This window comes from Chionomys nivalis, chromosome 1 (assembly GCF_950005125.1).
Source record: "Chionomys nivalis chromosome 1, mChiNiv1.1, whole genome shotgun sequence".
Classification (NCBI taxonomy): domain Eukaryota; kingdom Metazoa; phylum Chordata; class Mammalia; order Rodentia; family Cricetidae; genus Chionomys; species Chionomys nivalis.
The window spans coordinates 172,264,454-172,287,176 of NC_080086.1; the positions used below are offsets into that span (position 1 = coordinate 172,264,454).

General features: G+C 39.3%; 1 protein-coding gene across 2 annotated transcripts in view; it reads left to right on the forward strand.

The window, feature by feature from the left end:
- Window positions 1-304: 304 nt before the first annotated feature.
- Copg2 (COPI coat complex subunit gamma 2) overlaps window positions 305-22,723 on the forward strand; it is a 123,089-nt gene continuing 100,670 nt past the window's right edge. Inside the window, exons 1-5 of one of the 2 annotated variants that reach the window (XM_057787896.1) lie at window positions 305-435; window positions 1,521-1,573; window positions 2,185-2,265; window positions 6,294-6,365; window positions 12,151-12,230. In XM_057787896.1, the coding sequence (XP_057643879.1) occupies window positions 399-435; window positions 1,521-1,573; window positions 2,185-2,265; window positions 6,294-6,365; window positions 12,151-12,230 (323 nt within the window). In that variant the 5' untranslated portion in view covers window positions 305-398. The remainder of the gene's footprint in view (window positions 436-1,520; window positions 1,574-2,184; window positions 2,266-6,293; window positions 6,366-12,150; window positions 12,231-22,723) is intronic. The other variant, XM_057787903.1, reaches the window with a different exon arrangement.

Here is a 22,723-nt window from a genome sequence, read left to right on the forward strand (position 1 = left end):
AGTGCCGCTGTCGTTATTAAGTGAAGACGAATCCTTCAAGTCCCCTTCCTGGCTCTCCAAGAACTGAGAAGGCCTAGAGATGTCACCAACCAAATAAAGTTCCACACTTGCTGCCTCAAATCAGGGTTGCACAGCTTGGCAAGTGGGGCGGGGCAAGCCTCGGGGCAGCGCCTGGACACGCCCCCGTGTGGCAGTGGGCGGAGCGGAGGGCGTGCCTGCGTCCCAGGGGGCGAGGGCGGCCACAGCCGCCCGAGGGGGCGGGCCTTGGCCCCGAGTGACGGCCCGCCGGCCCAACCGGTGTGAGAACACGGGGCCGGCCTTCCTGCAGCGTCTTCCGCTCGCCGGCTGCGGCGCCTGGAACGGTTGTGGTGGGTCTGGGCGCTGGGAAGCCGTCCAAGATGATTAAAAAATTCGACAAGAAGGACGAGGAGTCTGGTACGCGCGGCGCTCCGGACGCCCACCCTCAAGCGCAGGGGTCCCCTTTCCCTCGCCCGCAGCCACCTGCTCCGGGGACTGGCCGCAGCGGCGGGGTCTGCCCGAAGCCCCTCCCCCGGCGCCGGGGCCTCCCCTAGGGCCGCGCGCTGCGGGCCCGGGTGTCGCCTTGAGCGCTTGGCGGCTCCGCCCCGGCGCGTCCCCGCCCCCCGCGCCCGCCCCCCGCGCCCGCCCCCCGGCCGATCCCCTCTTAGCCGGCCCTCTGCGGGGCCCTGTCGGGGGGCGAGGAAGTGCGCGCGCATGTCTCGGTGGCTTGGGGTTGCTGGTGGGGTTAGGCCCCAGGGCGAGCACCCCTTGTTTTGGGGGCTGGGGTCGACCGGGCCAGGGTTGCGTGTTTATGGACTCTGAAGGGCCTTGATTCTCCTGTTCCCAGGGGTTAAGACTGCCCGGTGGGACACAGCTCATTGAATGCGCAGGCATCCAGAAGTGACTTGCGTGTTGATACCTGTCTGTGGTGCAGTGCAAGTGGGGAAGATGCCAAGCCTCTTCAAAAAAAAAAAAAAAAATCTTCAGCTCTTCAGTGGTAGCTGCTCTCACAAGTGTGGTGGAAGGTTGGGTTAGTGGACCTTCATGGCCTCATCCTGCATGGCCTCTTTACATTTGTGATTCTCTGCGAAACTGTTCCTTTCTGCTTCAGTAAATGTGTGAAACACATAAAACAGGGCTTGCTTTTTTTTTTTTTAGGGAAATCCATAGTGTCCTGTCATCTCATTACTTTTGGTGGTGGTGGAAACGACACATTTGTTGACATCCATGAGAATGGGGCAGGGGGAAGCAGGGAATGAAGGCACTCATTTTGGACAGGGTTCCTGTATCCAGAGAAGTCCAAGCTCTCAGCTATGACAACGATAGAATTTGTACCAGAATCCAAATTGCTTCATCCAACTTAATTGCATATTTGTAATAGTTGTCCTTGTGACTTCCAAAGGATCATCCTGTTTAGGTGAGATTTTCCAAGCATGCAATATCCTCTAGAAAAGTCTTTGTAGGACAGCTACTGAAGACCTTCTCTTTTTCTTATGCTATAGGTAGTGGTTCCAATCCTTTCCAGCATTTGGAGAAGAGTGCTGTCTTGCAGGAGGTATGGCATGGATGTATTCAGTCTCTTGTCAATTCTGTTTAAGATAGATGGGCAACGAAATTCTGAAGTACTTAAATCAGGACACCCCAAATGAGAATGAAGGAGCATAGAACCATGTGACAGTCTAAAGGTCACTCTTCCCTATATTTGATCAAAGAAAGAAATTCATCTTTCATTTATATATTAAAAGTAATGGAGTGTAACCAGGTGCAAAGGATAGATTTAGGGAAAAGGACGGTCTAGAACTATAGAAATATATAGACATGCAGACTGTTGTTCTGGGGGATTTTAATGAAATACTAGAAGAAACAGTGGTAAGTGAGAGGTTATTGGAAGACTTTACAGATATTAAGCTCTTGATGTTCATATGCAGACAGAGGTCCTGGTAGAGTCTTTAAAGTTGAAGTAGTCAACCCAAGGGAATAAGAAAGTGTAGATAGGAAAGTTCAGGTCACATCCAGTAATTTATTGTATACCATCATAACTTGAGAGAATAGACAACTGACATTTGGAGAGTGTACTAACATGTTGGTAATGTTATTAAAGGTCATTTGCCATGTCCTCTCTGATAGAAAATACACTACAGCATGCTGTTTTGCATATTTATGTAGGCACGCATATTCAATGAAACCCCCATCAATCCAAGAAGATGCTTGCATATTTTGACAAAGATTCTGTACTTGCTCAACCAGGTAAACTGTTCTTCCTTAGATTTGTATGTTAGGACAGAAACACGTGACCCGCAGTGAAGTACTTACTGAAAAGTAGAATTGTTTTTTTAAAAATTATGAAATTTGAAAATGCAAAATGTTTGTTTAGAACAATAATGTGTAAAAACTCTTTAATATAAGGACTATCTTTCTTAAATTCATGAGGTATTAAGCCAGCTAAACATGTACGTTTCTTTTTTGTTTATTTATTTTTGTTTTTTTATTTTATTGGTATTTATTGAGCTCTACATTTTTCTCTGCTCCCCTCCCTGCCTCTCCGTCCCCCCTTCAATCCTTCCCCAAGGTTCCCATGTTCCCAATTTACTCAGGAGATCTTGTCTTTTTCTACCTTCTACTTCCCATGTAGATTAGATCTATGTAAGTCTCTCTTAGTGTCCACATTGTTGTCTAAATTCTCTGGGATTGTGGTTTGTAGGCTGGTTTTCTTTGCTTTATGTTTTAAAACCACCTATGAGTGAGTACTAAACATGTACATTTCAATAGATATATTGATTTGAATTCAACAAATAGTACTTAGAACATACTTGCTACAAGTAATTATTTTTAACTTTTTAAATTTGTTTTCAATTTAATTTTTTTATGTGTATGAATGTTTTACCTCATGTATGTTTATGCACCATATGTGTGCCTGGTATTCATGGAGTTCAGAAGAGGGCATCAGGTCTCCTGAGACTTGAGTTATAGAACCGCATTGATGTTGGGAATCAAACCTGTATAGAAGGAGCTGCAGGCCGCCTCCCGCTGCTCAGCTCCCGGCCACCGGCTAGCATTACCCAAAATAATCACACAGAAACTGTATTCTTTTAAACACTGCCTGGCCCGTTATCTGTAGCCTCTTATTGGCTAACTCTCACATCTTGATTAACCCATTTCTAATAATGTGTATAGCACCACGAGGTGGTGGCTTACTGGGAAAGATCTTAACCTGTGTCCATCTCAGAGAGGAGAGGCATGGCATCTCGGGTTGGAGAATCATGGCGACTGCCTGAGGCGTCTGCCTCATTGCCTTCTTTCCAGCATTTTGTTCTGTCTACTCCACCCACCTATTTTTTTGCCCTATTAAAAGGCCAAGGCAGTCTCTTTATTAACCAATGAAAGTAACACAGACAGATGACCCTCTTCCATCAAACCTGGGTCCTCTGTAAGAGCAACAAGTGCTCTTGACTGCTAAAGCAACTCTCCAGATCAGTTGACATGTATTTTGAGGTCCTTTGAAAATACAGTATAAAGTCAACTGGGAGGTTGGTGGCATACACCTTTAATCCCAGCACTCAGGAGGCAGAGGCAGGCAGATCTCTGTGAGTTCAAGGCCAGCCTGGTCTATAAGAGCTAGTTCCAGGACACTGTAAAGTAAGTCAGGCAAATTTCAAATGTTTGTTTGCTTATTTATTTGGCATAATAGTGCTGTGTTAAAGTTTTTGTCTTAATGTTCAGGTCTCATATTCGTATCATTACACTAATACTGTCAATATGATTTTGGACAAGTAAGTTAACCATTATGTGCCATACTACTCTGCTTTAAATGAGGATTATAATACCCTCCTTCCCCCATAGTTTCTCTGTGTGATAGCCCTGGCTTTCCTGGAACTTGCTTTGTAGACCAGGCTGTCCTTGAACTCACAGAGATCTGCCTGCTTCTGCCTCCTAAGTGCTGGGGCTAAAGGTGTGCAGCATACTACACCTGGCTGCACTATACCAGTTTTTTAAACATTATAGTTAAATAAAATAGTAGGTGTAAACCATTATAATAGTGCTAGACACATAATTTTTACTCAGAAATACTTCCCATTTGTAAGTTAGTAAGTTTTATTGCATGCCTGCTATATCTTATGTATTAGGCACTGGTGTTACAGTAGGCAAAGCCAAAAAATATTTTTTTAATTCTGTATTCTATTACTGCTGTTAATTTTCTTTTTATTTTGCATCAAACTGTAAATGTAATCTCATAGATATTTAAAACCTTAGAAAATATGATTTTATTTTATAGACTATATATCTCTATAGGTATTTACATACAAACCTATAGACATTGCATATCTAAGATATGTAATGCTAAATGGCTTATACTTACCAACTTAAATTCTAGGAAAATCTTTTATTTTAGTTTTTTACAGTTACTTATTAACTTTGTATGTGCTTGCAGAAAATGCATGTGGAGGTCAGTTCTCTCTACCATGTAGAGGTTGAGGATTGAACTCAAATCATCAGGCTTGGTGATAAGTGTCTTTATCCACTGAGCCATCTCATCAGCCTCTAAAAAAACATTCTTATCATGTAGTTTTAAAACTAAAGACCTAATCTAAAGATTTAACCAAATTTTGTTGTTTGTAAATGATGACTGAGAAATAAGCATGTAGTTTTAAAAAGACATGTTCATGAGCAGCATAACCTACCAGGGCAGCATACTAGGAACATTTAAGCTCAAATCAGCTCGACTTTACTTTGTGCCACATATGTTGTATTGTGTCCAAAGTGGCTAACTCCATTGTATTAGCAGAATTTTTTTGTTGTTGTTGTTTTGTTTTTTTGTTTTTTTGTTTTTCGAGACAGGGTTTCTCTGTGGTTTTGGAGCCTGTCCTGGAACTAACTCTTATAGACCAGGCTGGTCTCGAACTCACAGAGATCCGCCTGCCTCTGCCTCCCGAGTGCTGGGATTAAAGGCGTGCGCCACCATCGCCCGGCTCAGAATTTTGAGTCGTCGAAGCTGAAGTCAGTATCTCTTTCTTGGAGCAACAACTCATGTTGAGACAATTATCTTGATAAGGTGATTGAGCATAAACTTGGTCATGAAAACAGGTTTGGGAGCATTCATTTTATCTCTTTCCCTGGTTCTTGGTAGAACATTATGAGGGGGAAAAAGCCTTCAGAATTTCTACTAGCGTTGACAGATCCAAATACTCTTGAGTTGTAAGTCAAAAGTAGTAACAGCTTTTCTAATATGACTGAGAAATCCCACGGGCTTTTGGGTATTTGGTAAGTTTCACAGTAAGAAAGTTTTCTCCCATGCTGATGAGCAATTGAATACTGATTTAAATAGTTGTAAACTCTTTTTATACTTTGTCTTTCATCCCAAACTTGAGACTTTTTAATGAAAATTCTTATACCATGGCAATGGATATAAGACTACTTGTATTTTATGTAAAATCTGAACTCCGAAAACAAATTGAGCCCAATGTGTCCTACAGGAGCACTCCTAACGAAAGAAGTGTTAAAGTGGCAATATTTGAGGAAGTCTACAACTAGAAATGTTTTGAAAAGTAGTGAGTTAAGTTGTCGAGCTGAACTACTCCAGATCAGCAGCATTGGCATGTCTGGGAGCTTGTATCAAGTGGTCCCTCAAGATCTCACTGAAGGAGACTGTATTTTGAGAGGGTCTTTAAATAATCTTTTACTCACATTAAAAACTAAGATCCAAATCATGCTTCTAAGAATTTGGGTCAGTGTCTTGGGCTCTATAGCACCATGAAACATAAAAAGGAGGTGAATCTAGATCCTTCTCTTTTGGTTTGGATCCTGTCTTGCCATATTTTCTGAGATTTCTCATAAGCAGTCCTTACAGTTTTATATATATGATGTACTTGTCCTGTATTGGGCATGTGCCAGGCATTAGAGTGTGGGAATTTACAAAGTGTAATCCCTGCTTTTAGGTTGTTAGACCTTATGCAATGCTGACTGGAAATTCTACTTCCTATCATGTTTTGCCTCCTTGTAAATCTGTGAGGGAAATAGAAGCAGTTTCTATTAAAAATGTAGAGACTACAATTCCGGAACTGTGGCGTGCTATGTTGAATTATTTTAAAAAACGTCTCTAAATGGTTGTGAGGGGGATTTTCTCCCCTGCAGATCTCTAAATTGAAAGCCAAACAGTTGCCAAGAATGCTTATAAAGAGACCTCCTCCTGAATTCAAAATGATTTGTTGAGAAGTAAAAGCAAATCCTTAATGTCTACATTTTTTTTAGTTTAAAAAATTGTTTTAAATTTTCCTTAGGGTGAGCCCTTTGGAACTGTGGAAGCTACAGAAGCCTTCTTTGCTATGACTCGCTTGTTCCAATCTAATGATGTAAGTCTGTTTTATTATTTTATGATGAAAGCATTTATTTATTTTCCCTCGGGAACTAGAGTGTTCCATATTAAAGAGGCTTGTTTGAAATGTTTAAAATTACTTTAAAATCATTTATCTTTATAAAACTTACAAATGCTTTTTAAGCAATATGTAAATGTGGAAGAATTAAAGTATATAGTATAAAACTTTTCCTGAAGTCATTAGAGAAAAAGTTGATACCTACAGGTCCACATCTGTTGGTCGTAGTCAGGTTTTTTGTGGGCCTGGGTTATTGGTCAGCAGGGCTGGCAGTTGAAAAGAGCTGGGTTTGGAGTGGGGATTCAGTAAGCCTGCTAGTACCTCTGTAACTGCATCTCGTTACCCTGGGTCCCCTCAGTGTTTAGTGTTTAATTGCTGCTGCTTTCGTTCTGTTTTCTGAATGTGGCACAGTTCTTTTATGCCCAGGTTTAATACGGAAAAACGCAGAGAGTAGGATTCTGGGGTACATATATCTTAGCTTTCTGTTAGCATATATTTGCCAAATTCTTTTTATACATAATATATATCAGCATAGGCTACATTTTATGTCTAATTCCCAGGACCCCTGTGCATTTGTGTCTGCCCATATGTCTTGATGATGAAGATTTTAGGAGTAGTTCTTCAGGAAAACCAACAGACCCCTGTAAGACAGTTATGTTAGGGGAGGCCTTTATATATGCTCGGACAGAGGGAGGACAGTCCCCTCAGATTAAAGATTACTTATATTGACAAAAGATGCTTGGCAGAATTTGAGGTTTTAGGTACCTTTGTCAGAATCTGTCCGTTTGTCTCCACCTCACTTTCAGATCCTCTTCCTTGCCAATCAAGTTCTCTAGGTGTATGACTTCAGTTTGTTTTGTAATTAAACTTACTGTAGGATACGCTTTACCAGTTTTGTGGCCACATGGTCATGGCAAATGACTTCCTGTTATATAGCAGTAGGATATATATATCCTATATATAGTATAACACACACAAGAGAGAGGCTCTCTCCTTCCTTCAGACTTTCAGCTGCCCATTTAAACCTGTTATGCTTTAAACCTGTTATGCTCATCATTTTCTTTTAAGAAAACGTGTATGTGTGTGTGTGTATGTGTATGTATACCAACAATTCAGGGTTTAATCAAAGAAGCAGAGCCACTGTGAGTGTTACGGGATTAGGCATTTCCTTCAGGAATTAGACTAGAAAAGTAGGCATTTCAAGTTGTTGGAATAGGGCCCAAACATTGCTGTTAGAAAAGTCAGGCTATATGTGCCTCTGATTTTGCAGTCAGGTACCTGGTGTTGGGCTAGATGGGGTCAGCAAATAGTTATAGGATTAAGGGGTTATAAATGATGATAGAATGAACATCTTGGTTTTTGGAGCCAAGAGTGGTAACTGTCACTGAGAGAGGCTGTGACAGTGAAAATGAGTCACCATACTTTAGGGGAGAAGGTGCACTGGAAGAAGGCGTTCTCAAGAGCTGATAAGGCAGTGAAGAGTAGTTTCTTTGTGGAGAGCATGAGAAAGAAAACAGCCACTGTTTAGGAAGTTACAGGGCCATCCTTAGGGAATAAAAGATAGGAGGATAGGAACATTTATGGAAGAAGTTTGAAATGATAGGGAATTTTTCTGATGAAGAGCCAGAGAAATTTGACTGTGTGTGTGTGGGGGGGTGGAAAATAGAATTGTTCATAATCCTTTTTTATATAATGTAGAATCTGTAATGATATCTATCATTCTGATATGGGTAAATTACAATTACATCTTGTATTCCTTAGAGTTTTATCTAGAAGTTTATATCTTATAAATATCTTCATGAAACAAGCTTTTTGATTCATTGTTTTTCTTATTAATTTTTCTTTTCTAAAATAGTTGGGGGAAAATATAGTGAGCTGAGGATATTGGTTAGTTGGTAGACTACTTGACCTGAATGCATGAAGCCCTGGGTTTGATCTCCAGCCCCTCCTAAACTAGGCATGATGGTGTACATGTATACTCACTTGGCAGGTAGAGACAGGAGGACCAGAAGTTTAGGGCCATTTTTAACTGCTTAGTAGGTTCAAGTCTATCCTGTGTCACAGTGTGAGACCCATTGAAAGACTGAAGCAAGATAATAAGAGCAAGAAAAGAGAAAAACACACAGATTTATCTAACTTTATACATAAATAAAGGACATATGTTTACAGAACTTTGCTACAGACTTGGAATAAAAGCAGACAAGTAATTTTAAAGGAACAAAAGCATACAGACTATGTTCCTTAGTTGTAGTTTTAACTATGCTGCAGTAGGGTTAGAAGTCAGTGGTGAAAGAAGCAAGAAGAAAGCGGTAGGAAAAGAAATAGTTACTTTGTATAAATTACTCTATGTTTTGATGTTCAGAACCACATTTCTGTTTTGTTTCCAGCTGTGTAAATGGCTGGATTTACCTTGCTACCATAAATACGAGAGACCCAAACAAAACATACCCAGTTTCAGTTTTCAGGTAGTATGTCTAGCTTGCAATGACTGTGATATGAAGAAGAGAAGCAAGCAAGATGCATCCTGGGATTGCACCAGTTAGCTGCCAAGAGGCAGATTATAGACACCAGGAAGGGCAGGTAGAGTTGGGAAAGCCAAAAAAGTTTAAATTTTTAAGAAGGATAAAAGTGAGGAGGGAGCCGGGCGGTGGTGGCGCACGCCTTTAATCCCAGCACTCGGGAGGCAGAGGCAGGTGGATCTCTGTGAGTTCGAGGCCAGCCTGGTCTACAAAGGGAGTTCCAGGACAGGCTCCAAAGCTACAGAGAAACTCTGTCTCGAAAAACCAAAAAAAAAAAAAAAAAAAAGTGAGGAGGGAAATCAGTGTACTTGAAGACAATGATAGAAACAGTCTGAAATAGAACTGAAGAAGGAAAAAAGGCAGCAAAGTGAAGAACACCAACATACTGGATAATATTTTCAGAGTTTTTGACAGTTACCCTAAATTGCTTCATGAACTTATAAAAATCTAATACTCATTTTAATCTTTTCTCTGCTTGTGGGAAATTTGAGAGTCTTAGACACTCTTATCATCTCTATGAATATGTTAATAGACATGTTTATATATATTTCTAAATGTATTTATATATAATTTAGAAACATATCTTTTTAGGTTTTGTTCCTTCAAATAAATTTATCTTGAATACTTTTTTCCTTCCTACTTTTTATTCCTTGCTATATGTCTGAATTACTATCTGGAATATACTATCTGAATTATATTCTGCACCTGCAGAATATATTTTTTAGAACTCATTCTTTATATACTATTTCTCATTCAGTGAGATTTCAGGTTTATATTTCATGAGTGTTTGTTTTTGCTGCCAGAACTCCTGACCTGGGAATTTCTCTGTATTTTGTCCATGGCTACATAGTAAAATTTTGGGGTCAGTCTTTTCGTGTGATTATTGGCCATTTATGTCTTTTTGGATAAATGTCTCTTCAGATGTTTCCCTAAACATAAGCTGGACTTGCTGAGTTTAAAAAACTTAGAAAAAGACACAAAATTGGACAAGTAGGGAAGGGGTGGGGGAGTTGAGCTGGGAGGAGTTGGAGAGTGAATAGGATTAAAATACAATATGTGAAATTTTCAGAGAACTAATTTTTAAAAAAATCACCAAATTCTTTATCCATTTAAATGTTGTGCTTTTGTTATTGAGTTATAATAGAGTACATATAATCTAGATGCATGTTCTAGCATATATATTACATAGAAATTGTTCTTATACTAGGAAATATTGTTTTTAAAAATAAACTTTGATTCATATTGTGCTTAACATTTCTGTGTATTTATCTACATAATGTGTTTTGCTGGCTAAAAGCACACTTATGCCAACACTTTGCAGTGCTAGTTTTTAGAAGTTTTGGCATTTTGAGGGCCATGAAGTGTGTCTGAATCTCCATTTGCCTTATGTCTGCTAACTTGAGCACTTGTTTTTTTCTTCTACTTTGGTTAATCCAGTTTTCATCTGTGTTTTATACTAGGTCTTTTATGTAGAATGGAATCTATTTTAGTTCTGAAATTTTGATTTCTATTTACCATTTTTTGTTGTTAGCTTTGTGTTTGTGTGACTTTGATTTGTTGTATGCTTGCCTGCCCACTCCCTTTCCTTCCCTCCCCTCCCCTCCCATCTTCTCCCCTTTCCTTCCCTTTTTCTTCCCTCTTCTCCCTCCTTCCCTTCCTTCCTTGTGTTAAATCACGCTGAGAATCTTCCTTTTCTTCTTTCTTATTGGGTTCAGTGGTGTCAACTAAATTTTTACTATAGCTTAGGCTCTGGAACTGGGTCTGATGGTGAGTTTCTGTATTTATAAGTACTGAAGGTACTTAGGAGGCTGGGCAGACTAAAGGAGCCTGGGGTCTAAAAGTAAATCAGAGATGCAGCTGAGGAGAGCTGGGCTGGGCTGGGCTGGGCTGGGCTGGAACTGTTATTGTTACTGTCTCACTTTGGATCCTGGTATCCATCTGGAAACTTTGATAACTTAAAATGGAAGTTCATTATCCAGCAATGAGTCATTTTAGGAGAAACATTGGTATTCACTGAATGGAGGGGAAAACAGAATTAGCATTATGTCTGCATACACTCTTTCTTTCTTTCTTTCTTTCTTTCTTTCTTTCTTTCTTTCTTTCTGATTTATTTATTTATTTATTTATTTATTTATTTATTTATTTATTTATGCTGGAGAGTGGTGGCACATGCCTTTAATCCTAGCACTTGGAAGGCAGAGGCAGGCGGATCTCTGTTGTTGGAGGGCAGCCTGGTCTACAGAGCAAGTTCCAGGACAGGCTCCAAAGCTACAGAGAAACCCTGCCTGCATGAATGCCTGCATGTATGCGTATATACCATAAGAGGTCACCAGATCTCATTATAGATGGTTGTGAGCCACCACGTGGGTGCTGGGAATTTAATTCAGGACCTCTAGAAGAACAGCCAGTGCTCTTAACCACTGAGCCATCTCTCCAGCCCTCGCATACACATTTCTTAGAAATCTTAATAATACATTTTCTGAGACAAGTCTTTATCACTTTAAAACAGTTATATCTCTGTAGAAGAGTAATTGATGTGTGTGTGTGTGTGTGTGTGTGTGTGGGGTTTTGCAAGGCAGGGTTTCTCTGCATAATAATAGCCTTGGCTCTCCTGCTTTGTAGACCAGACTGGCCTTGAACTTGTAGTTTTCACCTGCTCTGCCTCCCAGCAAGGAATGGATTTTTTTAAAGCAATCTTTTATTTTACACACCAGTCCTAGTTCCTTCCCCCTCCCTTTCTCTCAGTACCCCACCCCATCCACCCTCATGTGGAGTCAACAGAGTCTTGTTGCATCACTTGAGGCTCAACCAAGCCTGCTGTTCCCCCATCTCCTGGTTCTTGCTTAGCCAAGTAATTGATTTTTTTAAGGCTTTGCTTTTATGTTTTCTCAGATATCAATGTATCAAGTGTTTTTGCTTAAGAAATAGTAGTATTTTGAGTGTTTTTAAAAATATCTGTATAGTTTTAATGATATTTTTAGATATTTTGAAGGCTAGCTCCCTTATTTGTTTTTAATGTTTATTCATGTGTGTGTCAGTAGATAACTTGTGGGAGCTGGTTCTCTGTTTTCAGTATTTGGGTTTTAGGGATTAAATCAAGCTATTAAACTTGGTAGGAAGCACCTTTACCCTCTGAGCTATCTTGGTGGCCCATGAATATCTCTTAATATACTTGAAGTCTTACTTAAAATAACTAAAATGTTTTCTTACAAGTAACCTGCTATAATCTATAAATACACTTTCAGCAAACGTTGAGGAGAATGTGCTACCTGACCATTAAAGAAATGGCCACCATCTCTGAGGATGTGATCATCGTCACAAGCAGGTATGTGACTAGTCCAGAGTCTGGGATTGAGTCCTTCTGCACTGATGGAATATCTGCTGTGTTCTTGTAGGAATAGCCTATCTTAAATTATTCTTTTTTAAATTGCAATTTTCACATACAATATTTGTTATTCTCTTGATTTGATGTTTCTTTTAACTGCCAATAAGAATTTGCAAGAGCGTTATATCTTAAACCCTTCTTTTCTAAACCACAATTGCCATATAAAAATCATGCCTATCTGTTAAGAGGGTTACAAAGGGTACTGATAATAAACTGTGGGTTAGTTTTTAAAAGTCTGTAAAAATTGGGATGGAGAGATGGCTTGAGTGATTAAGAGCTTGAATTCAGTTCCTAACACTCATATTGTGACTCATAACCATCTGTAACTCGAGTTACTAGGGATCCAGCACCTTCTTATGGTCCCTGTGGATGTCGGGTACACATGGATATACATACATACCTGCAAACAGACACTCGTACACATAAAATTTCTGTCTTTTTTTTTTTTTTTTTTGGTTTTTCAAGAAGACAGGGTTTCTCTGAACAATAGTCCTGGCTATCTTGGCACTTTCTTTGTAGACCAGGCTGGCAGAGAGATTCACCTGCCTCTTCCTCTCTCAAGTGCTGGGAATGAAGGCATACACCACCACACCAGGCATAAAAAATATCTTTTAAGCTCATAAAAATAAATATAGGCAAAACTGAAAAGTGACTGCTTACTTAAATAAGGTATTAATGCTTACAACAAATAATATCAAAAGGTTATCATCTTACATATAAATTATCCTTAAAAAATACTGAGGGATAGTTTACAAAATAACCACTATAAGGATCTAAATATCTTTAGTCACTGTCACCAGTAACCAAAATAAGTAAATTAAACATTTAAGAACGAGGTATAAAATACTCACTTATCAGATCAGCAAAAGAGCAAAGGCGTATTATTACATTCTTCTAAGAAGACTGGTGCTCCGGCACCCAGAGTAAGCTGGAAAGCTTCATCCTCATAGTGCCACGTTCTGGATCACTCATCTGTTGTGTCTGTCATTGGTAAGATTAGTTCATTAGCCATGTGTAATGCTTACATTAGGAAGTATTGCAAGCTTTTGGAATTATTTTTAAAAAATCATTAAGAATATGAAAAATTCTTTAATAAACATAATCCTGAATGGAGGTGGGTACTCTGTATAGTCTGAAATATTGTATATGTGTGTGAGTAACATGGTAGTGAACAGAGAGATGTAGTAATGGTGTATATACGTGTGTAACATGGTGGTGAACACAGAAATGTAGTGATAGTAGTGTATATACGTGTGTAACATGGTGGTGAACACAGATGTAGTGGTAGTAGTATATATTTGTGTGTAACATGGTGGTGAACACAGATGTAGTGATAGTAGTATATATTTGTGTGTAACATGGTGGTGAACACAGAAATGTAGTAATAGTGTTCATACGTGTGTAACGTGGTGAACACAGATTTAGTAATAGTAGTTTATATACGTGTGTAATATGGTGATGAACACAGATGTAGTAATGGTGTATATATGTGTGCAACATGGTAGATGGTGGTGAATACAGTAATGTAGTAATAGTAATTTATCTTTAGCTGCTTGGAATTGTGGTTAATATTTTATTTAAATGTTTGGTAATTTCTAAATATCTTAGAATGAATCTGTATAATTTATAGTAAAATATACAATGTTACTTAAATATAGTTGCATTTTTAGTGATTAATTATAACTCATTTAACTGAATATAGTTTTCATACAATGAAACACATTTTGAATACAAGTCAATATATTGAATACAATTTCAATTAAAGCTTTTAATTGGAAATATCCGAAAAGTAGATGTAAAAAGTAACTTAAGAAAATGTATTTTCTCTCATGTAACTGTGAGTCTGGAGGCAGACTAGCTGGTGTTGCTGCGACCATTTGATAGTGGCAGCACTAGTATCACTTGGATTCTTTTGGATGTACTCCATCATGGCAAAGTAGATGCTTGAATTACTGGCAGTATCCCATGTTCAAGCAGGAGAACCACTGGGAAGGGGCCAAGGGATGCCAGCACCATCTGCCTTTTTTAGCAGAATGCAGTAACATTTCCTGAGCAGTTTTTAGATTTCATTTGGCACATCTATATTACATGACTCTTCTTAGGAGGCCGGGAAAGTAAGTATTTAGCTTTATCGTCCAAGTACTTAGGGGCAGGCAAGGAAGAAGGGGTTGAAAATTAGTGTTGAATTGATCAACTAATAGTGTCTGTGACAAACAAACAGAAACCCTTCAGTTATATTTTTTTAATCCACGAAATACTTGAAAAGTTAAAGATAAAATAACTATATTGTTTGTTTCCTTTCAGTGGTTAATGCTTTCCTCTGAGCCTAGATATAATTCTGGTTTATTTTTTAATAATATATGTGATTAGTGTGCATGGTAGGTCAGATAATGGTCTTCTAAAGATGCCCATGTCCAAATTCCCAGGACCTGAGAATATGTTATATTCTATGGTAAAGGACGGTTAAAGTTGATAGGAGTATTCTGGTTTAGTCATGTGATCCTTTAAAAGGTAAGTGTTCTTAAAAATGGAAGTAGAGGGCTAGAGAGGTGGCTCAGCAGTAAAGAGTGTTTGCTGCTTCTCCAGATGGCCCACGTTTGATACTCAGCACCAATATTGGGCAGCTTACAACCACCTGTAACTCTCACTCTAGGGGATCTAGGAGGAGGCCCTCTTCTGGGCTCCTTATGCCATTCAATTTCTCTCTCTCTCTCTCTCTCTCTCTCTCTCTCTCTCTCTCTCTCTCTCTCTCTCTCCCTCCCTCCCTCCCTCCCTCCCTCTATCTCTTTCGTCTGTCTCTCTCTCATACACACACACAAATAATAAAAACATATTTTTATAAAAATACAAAGGGGTGCCAGGTGGTGGTGGCACACACTTTTAATCCCAGCACTCTGGAGGTAGAGGCAGGCGGATCTCTGAGTTCAAATGCAAGTGGGAGGCAGAAGAAGAGTGTCAGTAAAGAGATTTGATGACGCAAGTGCTGGAGAGATGCTGCTAGAGATTTGACAACAGAGGAAGGGGCTGAGTCGTGAGCTTGGATGACCTCTGACGTTGAGACAGATGAGGAAATGGAGGCATCCAGCTTTACTTTCTTGTTGCTGAAACAATGCCTGGAGCTGGGTTCTTTAACAAGTAGGGAGATTTATTTTGTTGATTTGTGGCTAAAAGTTCAAGATTGGTGTCTTTGTTTTTTTCTGTTGTTGTGGTTAATACTTGGACAAGAGCAGCTTAGGAAGAAAGGGTTGTTTGGGCTTAGAGTTCCAGTCTGTCGTGGTGGGAGGACATGGCTGCAGGCAGGGAAGGCGTGGTGCAGGAGTAGGGGCTGGCTGGTCATCCACATCCAAGAGACTGCGAGCAAATAGAAGATGTACCAGGCTGTGAGATCTCAGAGGCTACGACCTCCAGTGACCCACTTCCTTTGGTGAGGCTTCACCTCCTCAAGGCTCTACAGCTTTCTTAAACAGCACCAGCCGGGGACCAAATGTTTCAATACATGAGCCTATGGAGAACATTTCTTGTTCAGATCACAACAATTGAGTAGCTCTATCTCTTTGACCTCTGCTGGGGGCTCCATGGATTATAATATTACTAAACATCATAATGGCAGGAATGTATATAAAAAAGGTCAGGTGATGAGACTAGAAGTCAGAGGAATGCAGGAAGCCAGTATTTATAAATATATATTAAATAACAACCTGATCTTGCCGGACTAGCCATGTCCTCAGTGATTTTAATGACCACTTCTGAGGGCAGCGTCCCCAATGACTTAAGTACCTTCTACTAGGTCCCATCTGTTACAGGTTCCACCACATTTATACTGCCAATCTGAACAATAAGCTTCCAGCACCTGGACTTTTAAAGGTCAAACTCAGCAAACCCCTATGGCTTTCATAATATAGGCCTCCAAAAATCTTGATTTTCCGGTGAGACTTGTTTTGGATACCAACTCATTAACTGTAAACTAACTATAACATAAGGTGAATGCTACTCTAACCTTCTCTCTAACTTTGTGGTACATTGTTACAGCAACAGTAGAATAGAAAAATAGTACAGATTTTATACTTGAATATGGAGTGCTACTATAACAGAAAATCTGAAAGTAGGTTTGGAACTTTAAGGAGATGTTAGGAAAACTCTAGACCAGTGGTTTTCAACCAGTGGATTGCCTCCTTTGAGGATTGAACAAACCTTTTACGGGGCTACCTAAAACACAGATATTTATATCACAGTTCATAACAGTAGCAAAATTACAGTTAAGAAGTAACAAAGTAATTTTATGGTTGGGGGGTCACCACAACATAAAGAACTGTATTAAAGGGTTGCAGCGTTAGGAAGATTGAGAACTGCTGCCCTAGAATGTTAGTGGAAATGTAGGTTTTAGTCACTGTGCAAGACTTAGAAGTTAAAGGAGCAGGGAAAAAATCACCTTAAAGAATATCCAAATCACTGTGAATAGATCATTAGTGGAAACAGGCATTAGCGATGCCGATAGTGTGGATCCAGAGGAAAATGAAGATGTAGGAAGGGAAATCTTTTTATTATAGTGGCAGGAAGCTTAGCAAAAATATATTCCGTGATTATGTGAGAAGCATGACTTACAAGAAATAAACTTAGATTTTAACTGATGAGATTTCCAAGCAAAGTGTTGAAGATGCATTCTGATTTCTTTTTATGTGTTTAGAAAAATTTGAAAGTAGGTAAACTGAACCAAGTTTTCTTCAGTTGAGACTTGGGAGGTAGAGGCAGGAGGATCAGGAATTCAAGGCATTTTTGGCAACCTAGCAAATTTGAGGCCAGTCTAAGCTACATGATGCTGTGGGATAATGCTTTTCCCCTGTAAAGATTTGTCGCTTGTATTGGTTTAATAAAACGCTGATTGGTCAGTAGTCAGGCAGGAAGTATAGGCAGGATGACCAGACTAGAAGAATTCTGGAAGGGGAAAGGCTTAGTCTGCAGTCTCTAGCCAGATGCAGAGGAAGCAAGATGAGAATGCCTCACTGAGTAGGGTACCAAAAACATGGTCAAACATAGATAAGAATTATGAGTTAATTTAAGTTGTAAGATCTAGTTAATAATAAGCCTGAGCTAATAGACCAATCAGTTTATAATTAATAGAAGTCTCTGTTTTGTTGGAACTGAATGGCTACAGGACCAGGCAGGACAGAAACTTCTGTCTACAGCATGAGATTCTGTCTCAAAAGCAACAACCACATCAAAATCAGAGAAACAATAACAAAACAACACAAATCACCAAAAAGTTAGGACTTGCTAAGTTTGGAAATTCTCTGTCTAAAGGGTATAGGATGCTAAGACTAAGACAGTCACCTGGCCATGGTGGCATATGACTTTAATCCCAGTACTCAGGAGGTAGAGGCAGGAGGATCTCTGTGAGTTTGAGGCCAACCTGGTCTACATACTGAATTCCAAGATAGCCAGGACTGTTTCACAGAGAAGCCCTGTCTCAAAAAACAAACAAAAGACTGAGAGAATCATTGTCATGAAAGTGTGCTATAGAGAAATAATGAAAGGAATCAGTGCTAAAAAATGAGATCAAAAGGTCAGAGTGTTCATTTTGAACGCTAAAGAGGTCAACATGAGTCCTTACCAGCAAAGCAGAACCTGGAAATAGAGATGAGATTGTTAAAGCAAGATCTGTGGTTGAACCTCTGTCTAAATGCAGTGAGTCTCTGTACTTATGGTAGATCCACAAGGTACTTGAGCATACTATACCAACAGAAATGCTACTGTCTTGAACCTAAAGGGACACAGAGAGGACAAAGTGAAAGAAGTTTTCAACCTCAGACTTGAGCACATAGGAAATAAGCTAATAGTCCTACTCAGTTGTGAGTACGTCTTAGCTGCACCTGTAACCAAGTGGAGGTGGCTGACTGTGAGCAGAAGTGCAGGCCTAAAGAATGCCACTGGGAACTACGTAGGTTGCTGCTTAAGCACTTTGCCCAGCTAGATTTTAAAGTTGTTTAGGGCCTGTCTTAGTGTCTTTATCTGTTGCTGTGATAAAATACGCTGACAAAAACAACTTAAGGGATAAAAGGTTTATTTGGTTTACTGTTCCATTTTTACTAGGAAGTCAAAGCGGCAAAAACTTGAAAGAACTGGTCACATATTTTTAAAGTTCAAAGTTCCAGGTTACAGTTCATCAGGGCAGGAAAGTCACAGCAGTAGGAGTCTGAGGGAGCTAGTGACTTCATGTCCACAGTTAGAGAAGAAAAGAACAATGAACAAATGAACACTTAGTATTCAGCTTGCTTTTTCCACTCCTATTCAGTCCAGGATCCCTTGCCTGGGAAATGGTGCCATCCACAGGGGGAGGTCCAAAATAATCCCCCATAGATATGCCCAAAGGTCCCCCTTCCAGGTGAGTCCAGATTTTGTCAAGTTGATAATTTGCACTAACCTTTACAGGGCCAGTGACTTATCTTTCCATTTTCTCTGTTTTTAAATGGGCACATCTGTAATTGTTACACTGTGGCATTCTTACATTTTATTTTTGTCACAGGTTCAGAGATGGGGAGGATTGTTGCACCGGGAATGACAAAAATCTCACCCAAATCTAATTTGATGATTTTGATAATAAGATTGAGATTTTTGAATCAGTGAAATTTAGATGAGATTTTAGACTGACTTGATACTATAGTATGTTGATACTGTATATCCTTGATACTACAGTTTGGGGAGATCTTGGGATGGGGTGAATGTATTTTGCAGATGAAATGGATGCAGCTTTCATGGCACAATAGTTTTTGGCCTAGTGAGTACTATGTTGGACTTCAGTTCTATAGAACTGTAAAATTATAAATGTGTGCTGTTAAGCCTCTAATTGTGGTAATTTGTTACAGCAAGAATAGAAAACAGTGCAGGTGATCATTCTGTACACATAGACAGTTGTGTTAAGAGGGCAGGAAAACCTGAAGTCGGATACTTCATAATAGAATATATATGAATTAATAATAAGTACATGGAACTGTGATTTATCAGGGAAATGCAAACTAAAATCTTAATAAGCTATTATACCATAGGATAATTAAAGAAACCTAGCAATATAAAAACAAGAACAAAACAACAAACTTTTGCTCTAGTACACAGTAGATAGAACAGCTGAAACTTTCATGCACTATAACAGAACTATAACTATTTAGAAAACAGTTTCCTAGCCGGGCGATGGTGGCGCACGCCTTTAATCCCAGCACTCGGGAGGCAGAGGCAGGCGGATCTCTGTGAGTTCGAGACCAGCCTGGTCTACAGAGCTAGTTCCAGGACAGGCTCCAAAGCCACAGAGAAACCCTGTCTCGAAAAACGAAAAAAAAAAAAAACAAAAAACAGTTTCCTATAGAGTTAAATGTGTACTAACCCTGTGACCAGTAATATGTCTAGATATTTACCTACAGAAAATGAAAATATATGTGTACATACAAAACTGCATAAGAATTCTGTAGCATCTTTATTTGTAATAGGTCTAGACTAGAGATAACCCAAAGTACCAACTATAGAAAAATGGATAAATACAATGTGATATACTCATGCAGTGGCCTGCTGCACAGCTACCGAAAAGAACAAATTGCTGATTCAAACAATAGCATAAATAAACCTCTAAAACTTCCTATTGGAACAATATCAAAAAGATACAAAGAATACATCCTGGGTGGTTCTACTTTTATAAATCTTAAGGACAACTCAAACTCATTGTGTTAATAGAAGTTAGAAGTCTGGTGGCTTGGAGGAAATTGCCTAGAAATGAGCATGGGGAACTTTCTATGGACATGCAGGTGTTTAATAATTTATTTTTGGTGGTTACATGCATATCACACTTGCCTGAACACTTAATTGTTTTGGTTTATAGCACAACTCAATTGAAGAGTAACTTAAAGAGATTTTGTTAATGGCCTAAAGTTGATCACATAGATTAACGTCTGTTGATACTGTTCTGTGTGTAAGTCCACAAGTAAAGAATTTTTAGGATTCTGGAATTGAGTTCTGAAGAATGGTCCTTCACTTGAACCTTGGGAGTAGTATATCTGTGGCAGGGGTGGTGCTAAATCTTCATTGCTGATCTGAGTAGCTTTAGAATCACCTGGAAGATTGGGGAGGCACAACTTTGGATATGTCTATAAATTGTTTCTGAGGAAGGAATAACCACCTGGACTGTGTGGTTCCCCCTTATAGCCTGGAGGCCTGTAGAATGGGGGAGGTCCACAGAATGCTGTCATTTCCCATTCTTTGCTTCCTGGCTCATCATGACTTCAACTGCTCTGCTTTATCCTGTTCACCACAGTGGGCAGAACCCACTGAAACCATGAGCTGAAATAAGTGCTGTTGGTTTCTGTAAAGCATGTGGTTACAGCAATGAGGAAGAAAAGTGATACAGGATGGGTTTCAGTTTGGGGTAAGTTAACACCTCTAGTCTTGGTGAATAAGATCAGTAGTTCATAATTTGTGATTTGGGAAGAAATAAATGTGTTGTAGAGTTTGTAATCATGTTAAATTTTGAATTGTGGAGTTAATATATGGATTTTAGTTGGGGGTGAAAATAGTTTTAGAAAAGTGAAGTCTTTGCACTCACTTGATAAGAAGCGTACAAACCTGAGCCAGTTTTTCTGATTGAATGACTGTTGTCACTGGTTGATTAGTTTGAGGAGTGACTGTCAGGGACATTGCTCAGTCTTTGCTGTGGTGAAATTCTTCTTTCAAAGGTCTTCAGTAACTTTTTTGTTGCAAAATCAAAAAATGAATTTCCAGCTGATATTGAAGTTCTGCTGTCTTTGGCTGTGAGGAACTTTATAGTCCTAAATGATCTCCCATCTCTCCTCCAGTTTGTGTTCAGAAGTGCTTACTCATCCCCTGCCTGGGTCAGAGGAACACTTGAATCCTGGGAATTCATGTCAGTGTAGTTCTATTGGCCAAACTTCCAATGCTGTTTGATATCTTGTAACTTTTTACGTGTTTCTTTTCATGCTGAGAATTGTCCTGTTTCCTTTCTACATAGCTCAGACACTTAGTCTTTTGTGTATTGATTTCACCTATTCTTGACAGTTTACCAGTTTCCGTTGTTCCTGAAGCACTGTTTTGTAGGCATGTTCTGGTGTTTAGTGTGTTGTTTTAGATCTTGAGAGCAAGAGCCATATCCTACATTGCTTGTACTGTTAAAGCTGGAATAGTGTCTTCCATTTGTAGAAATTCAGTGTAGGCATGTTGAAGAAGGTGAACATAGCATAGTCTGCTTTTCTGCTTTAAGCAAGGGCATTGGAAGCCTGAGGATTATTTATCTTTCTTTCTTAGGAAAGTCCTTTCACATAGTCACAGGTATGAAAGGTGTGATTTAATTAATGGGTGTTGAGAAACCTGTCTGTGTCTGCTTCCCTTTGTATTTGCAATACTACCTTGTTTGTAAGCCTGATTGTTTGAATTAACATTTATTCTCTTTTTAAATGAAATTGTAACAGCTCTTGAAGACAGGTATTAAAGTGAGGCCACATCTTCTCCCAAACCTGCTGAACAACAATGACTAGAAATGAAGGTCAGGGACTTTTAATTCCAGCCAAGATGAATTAAAGACACTGCAGTCTATCTTTCCCAGCAGTACAACAAAAAACTTCAGGAAAAATATAAACTACTGAGGCCTCCAAAAAGGAAATTATAGCAAATAAATGGGGGGGGGGAAGCATTATTTAATAAATGAATGATAAAACAATAGCAAGCTTCATAAGTTCCCTTCCTTGTATTCTGGGCAGCTGAATTTAGGACTCTGTACCAAATGGGGCTCCAGGGAGAAGTCTTCCTCTTTGTGCTCAACAGATTTGAAGAAGAGGGGCCAGTGGAGAACCTGAGCACAGGAAAGAATTCTTGTTGCTTTGTTTCCCCTCTAGTTTTTTCCTGAGACCAGCCCCAGTAATAGAGCACTTGTGCTATGGTGTGCTATGGTATGTAACTGGTATTATAGACACGTAAACCTTGAGAACAAACCTGCTCCTGTAAAGGGGTACATGATAAGTAGGGAGAAAAATCTACTTAATATTATTATTATTATTAACAACTTTTGTTTAGTATTCCTTGTCCTGAAAGTGAGTCCAGTTATGTAAAATTGGGTATTAGCACAGGAACTAAAACTGAGTAACTTCACGTTTCTGGTTAAGAGAATGGATAAAAGAAGTCTTTGATAGCCAGAGATATTGACAAAAATGATATTCAGGAGATTGTAAAGTTCTGGAAGATCTGGAAAGATCTGAGTGCTTTTTCAGGGCAGCACAGATATGAAACGACATGACAAAGGTTTTGAAATATGAACTAACTTTGAAATCAACATGCATAGGACAGGTGGGATCTGGAACTGAGTTAATTCCTTTCTAACTAAAACATCAACATCCCTAAATCTTCTAATAGAATTCAAAGTATTGTGATATGTTTAAATTGTGCAG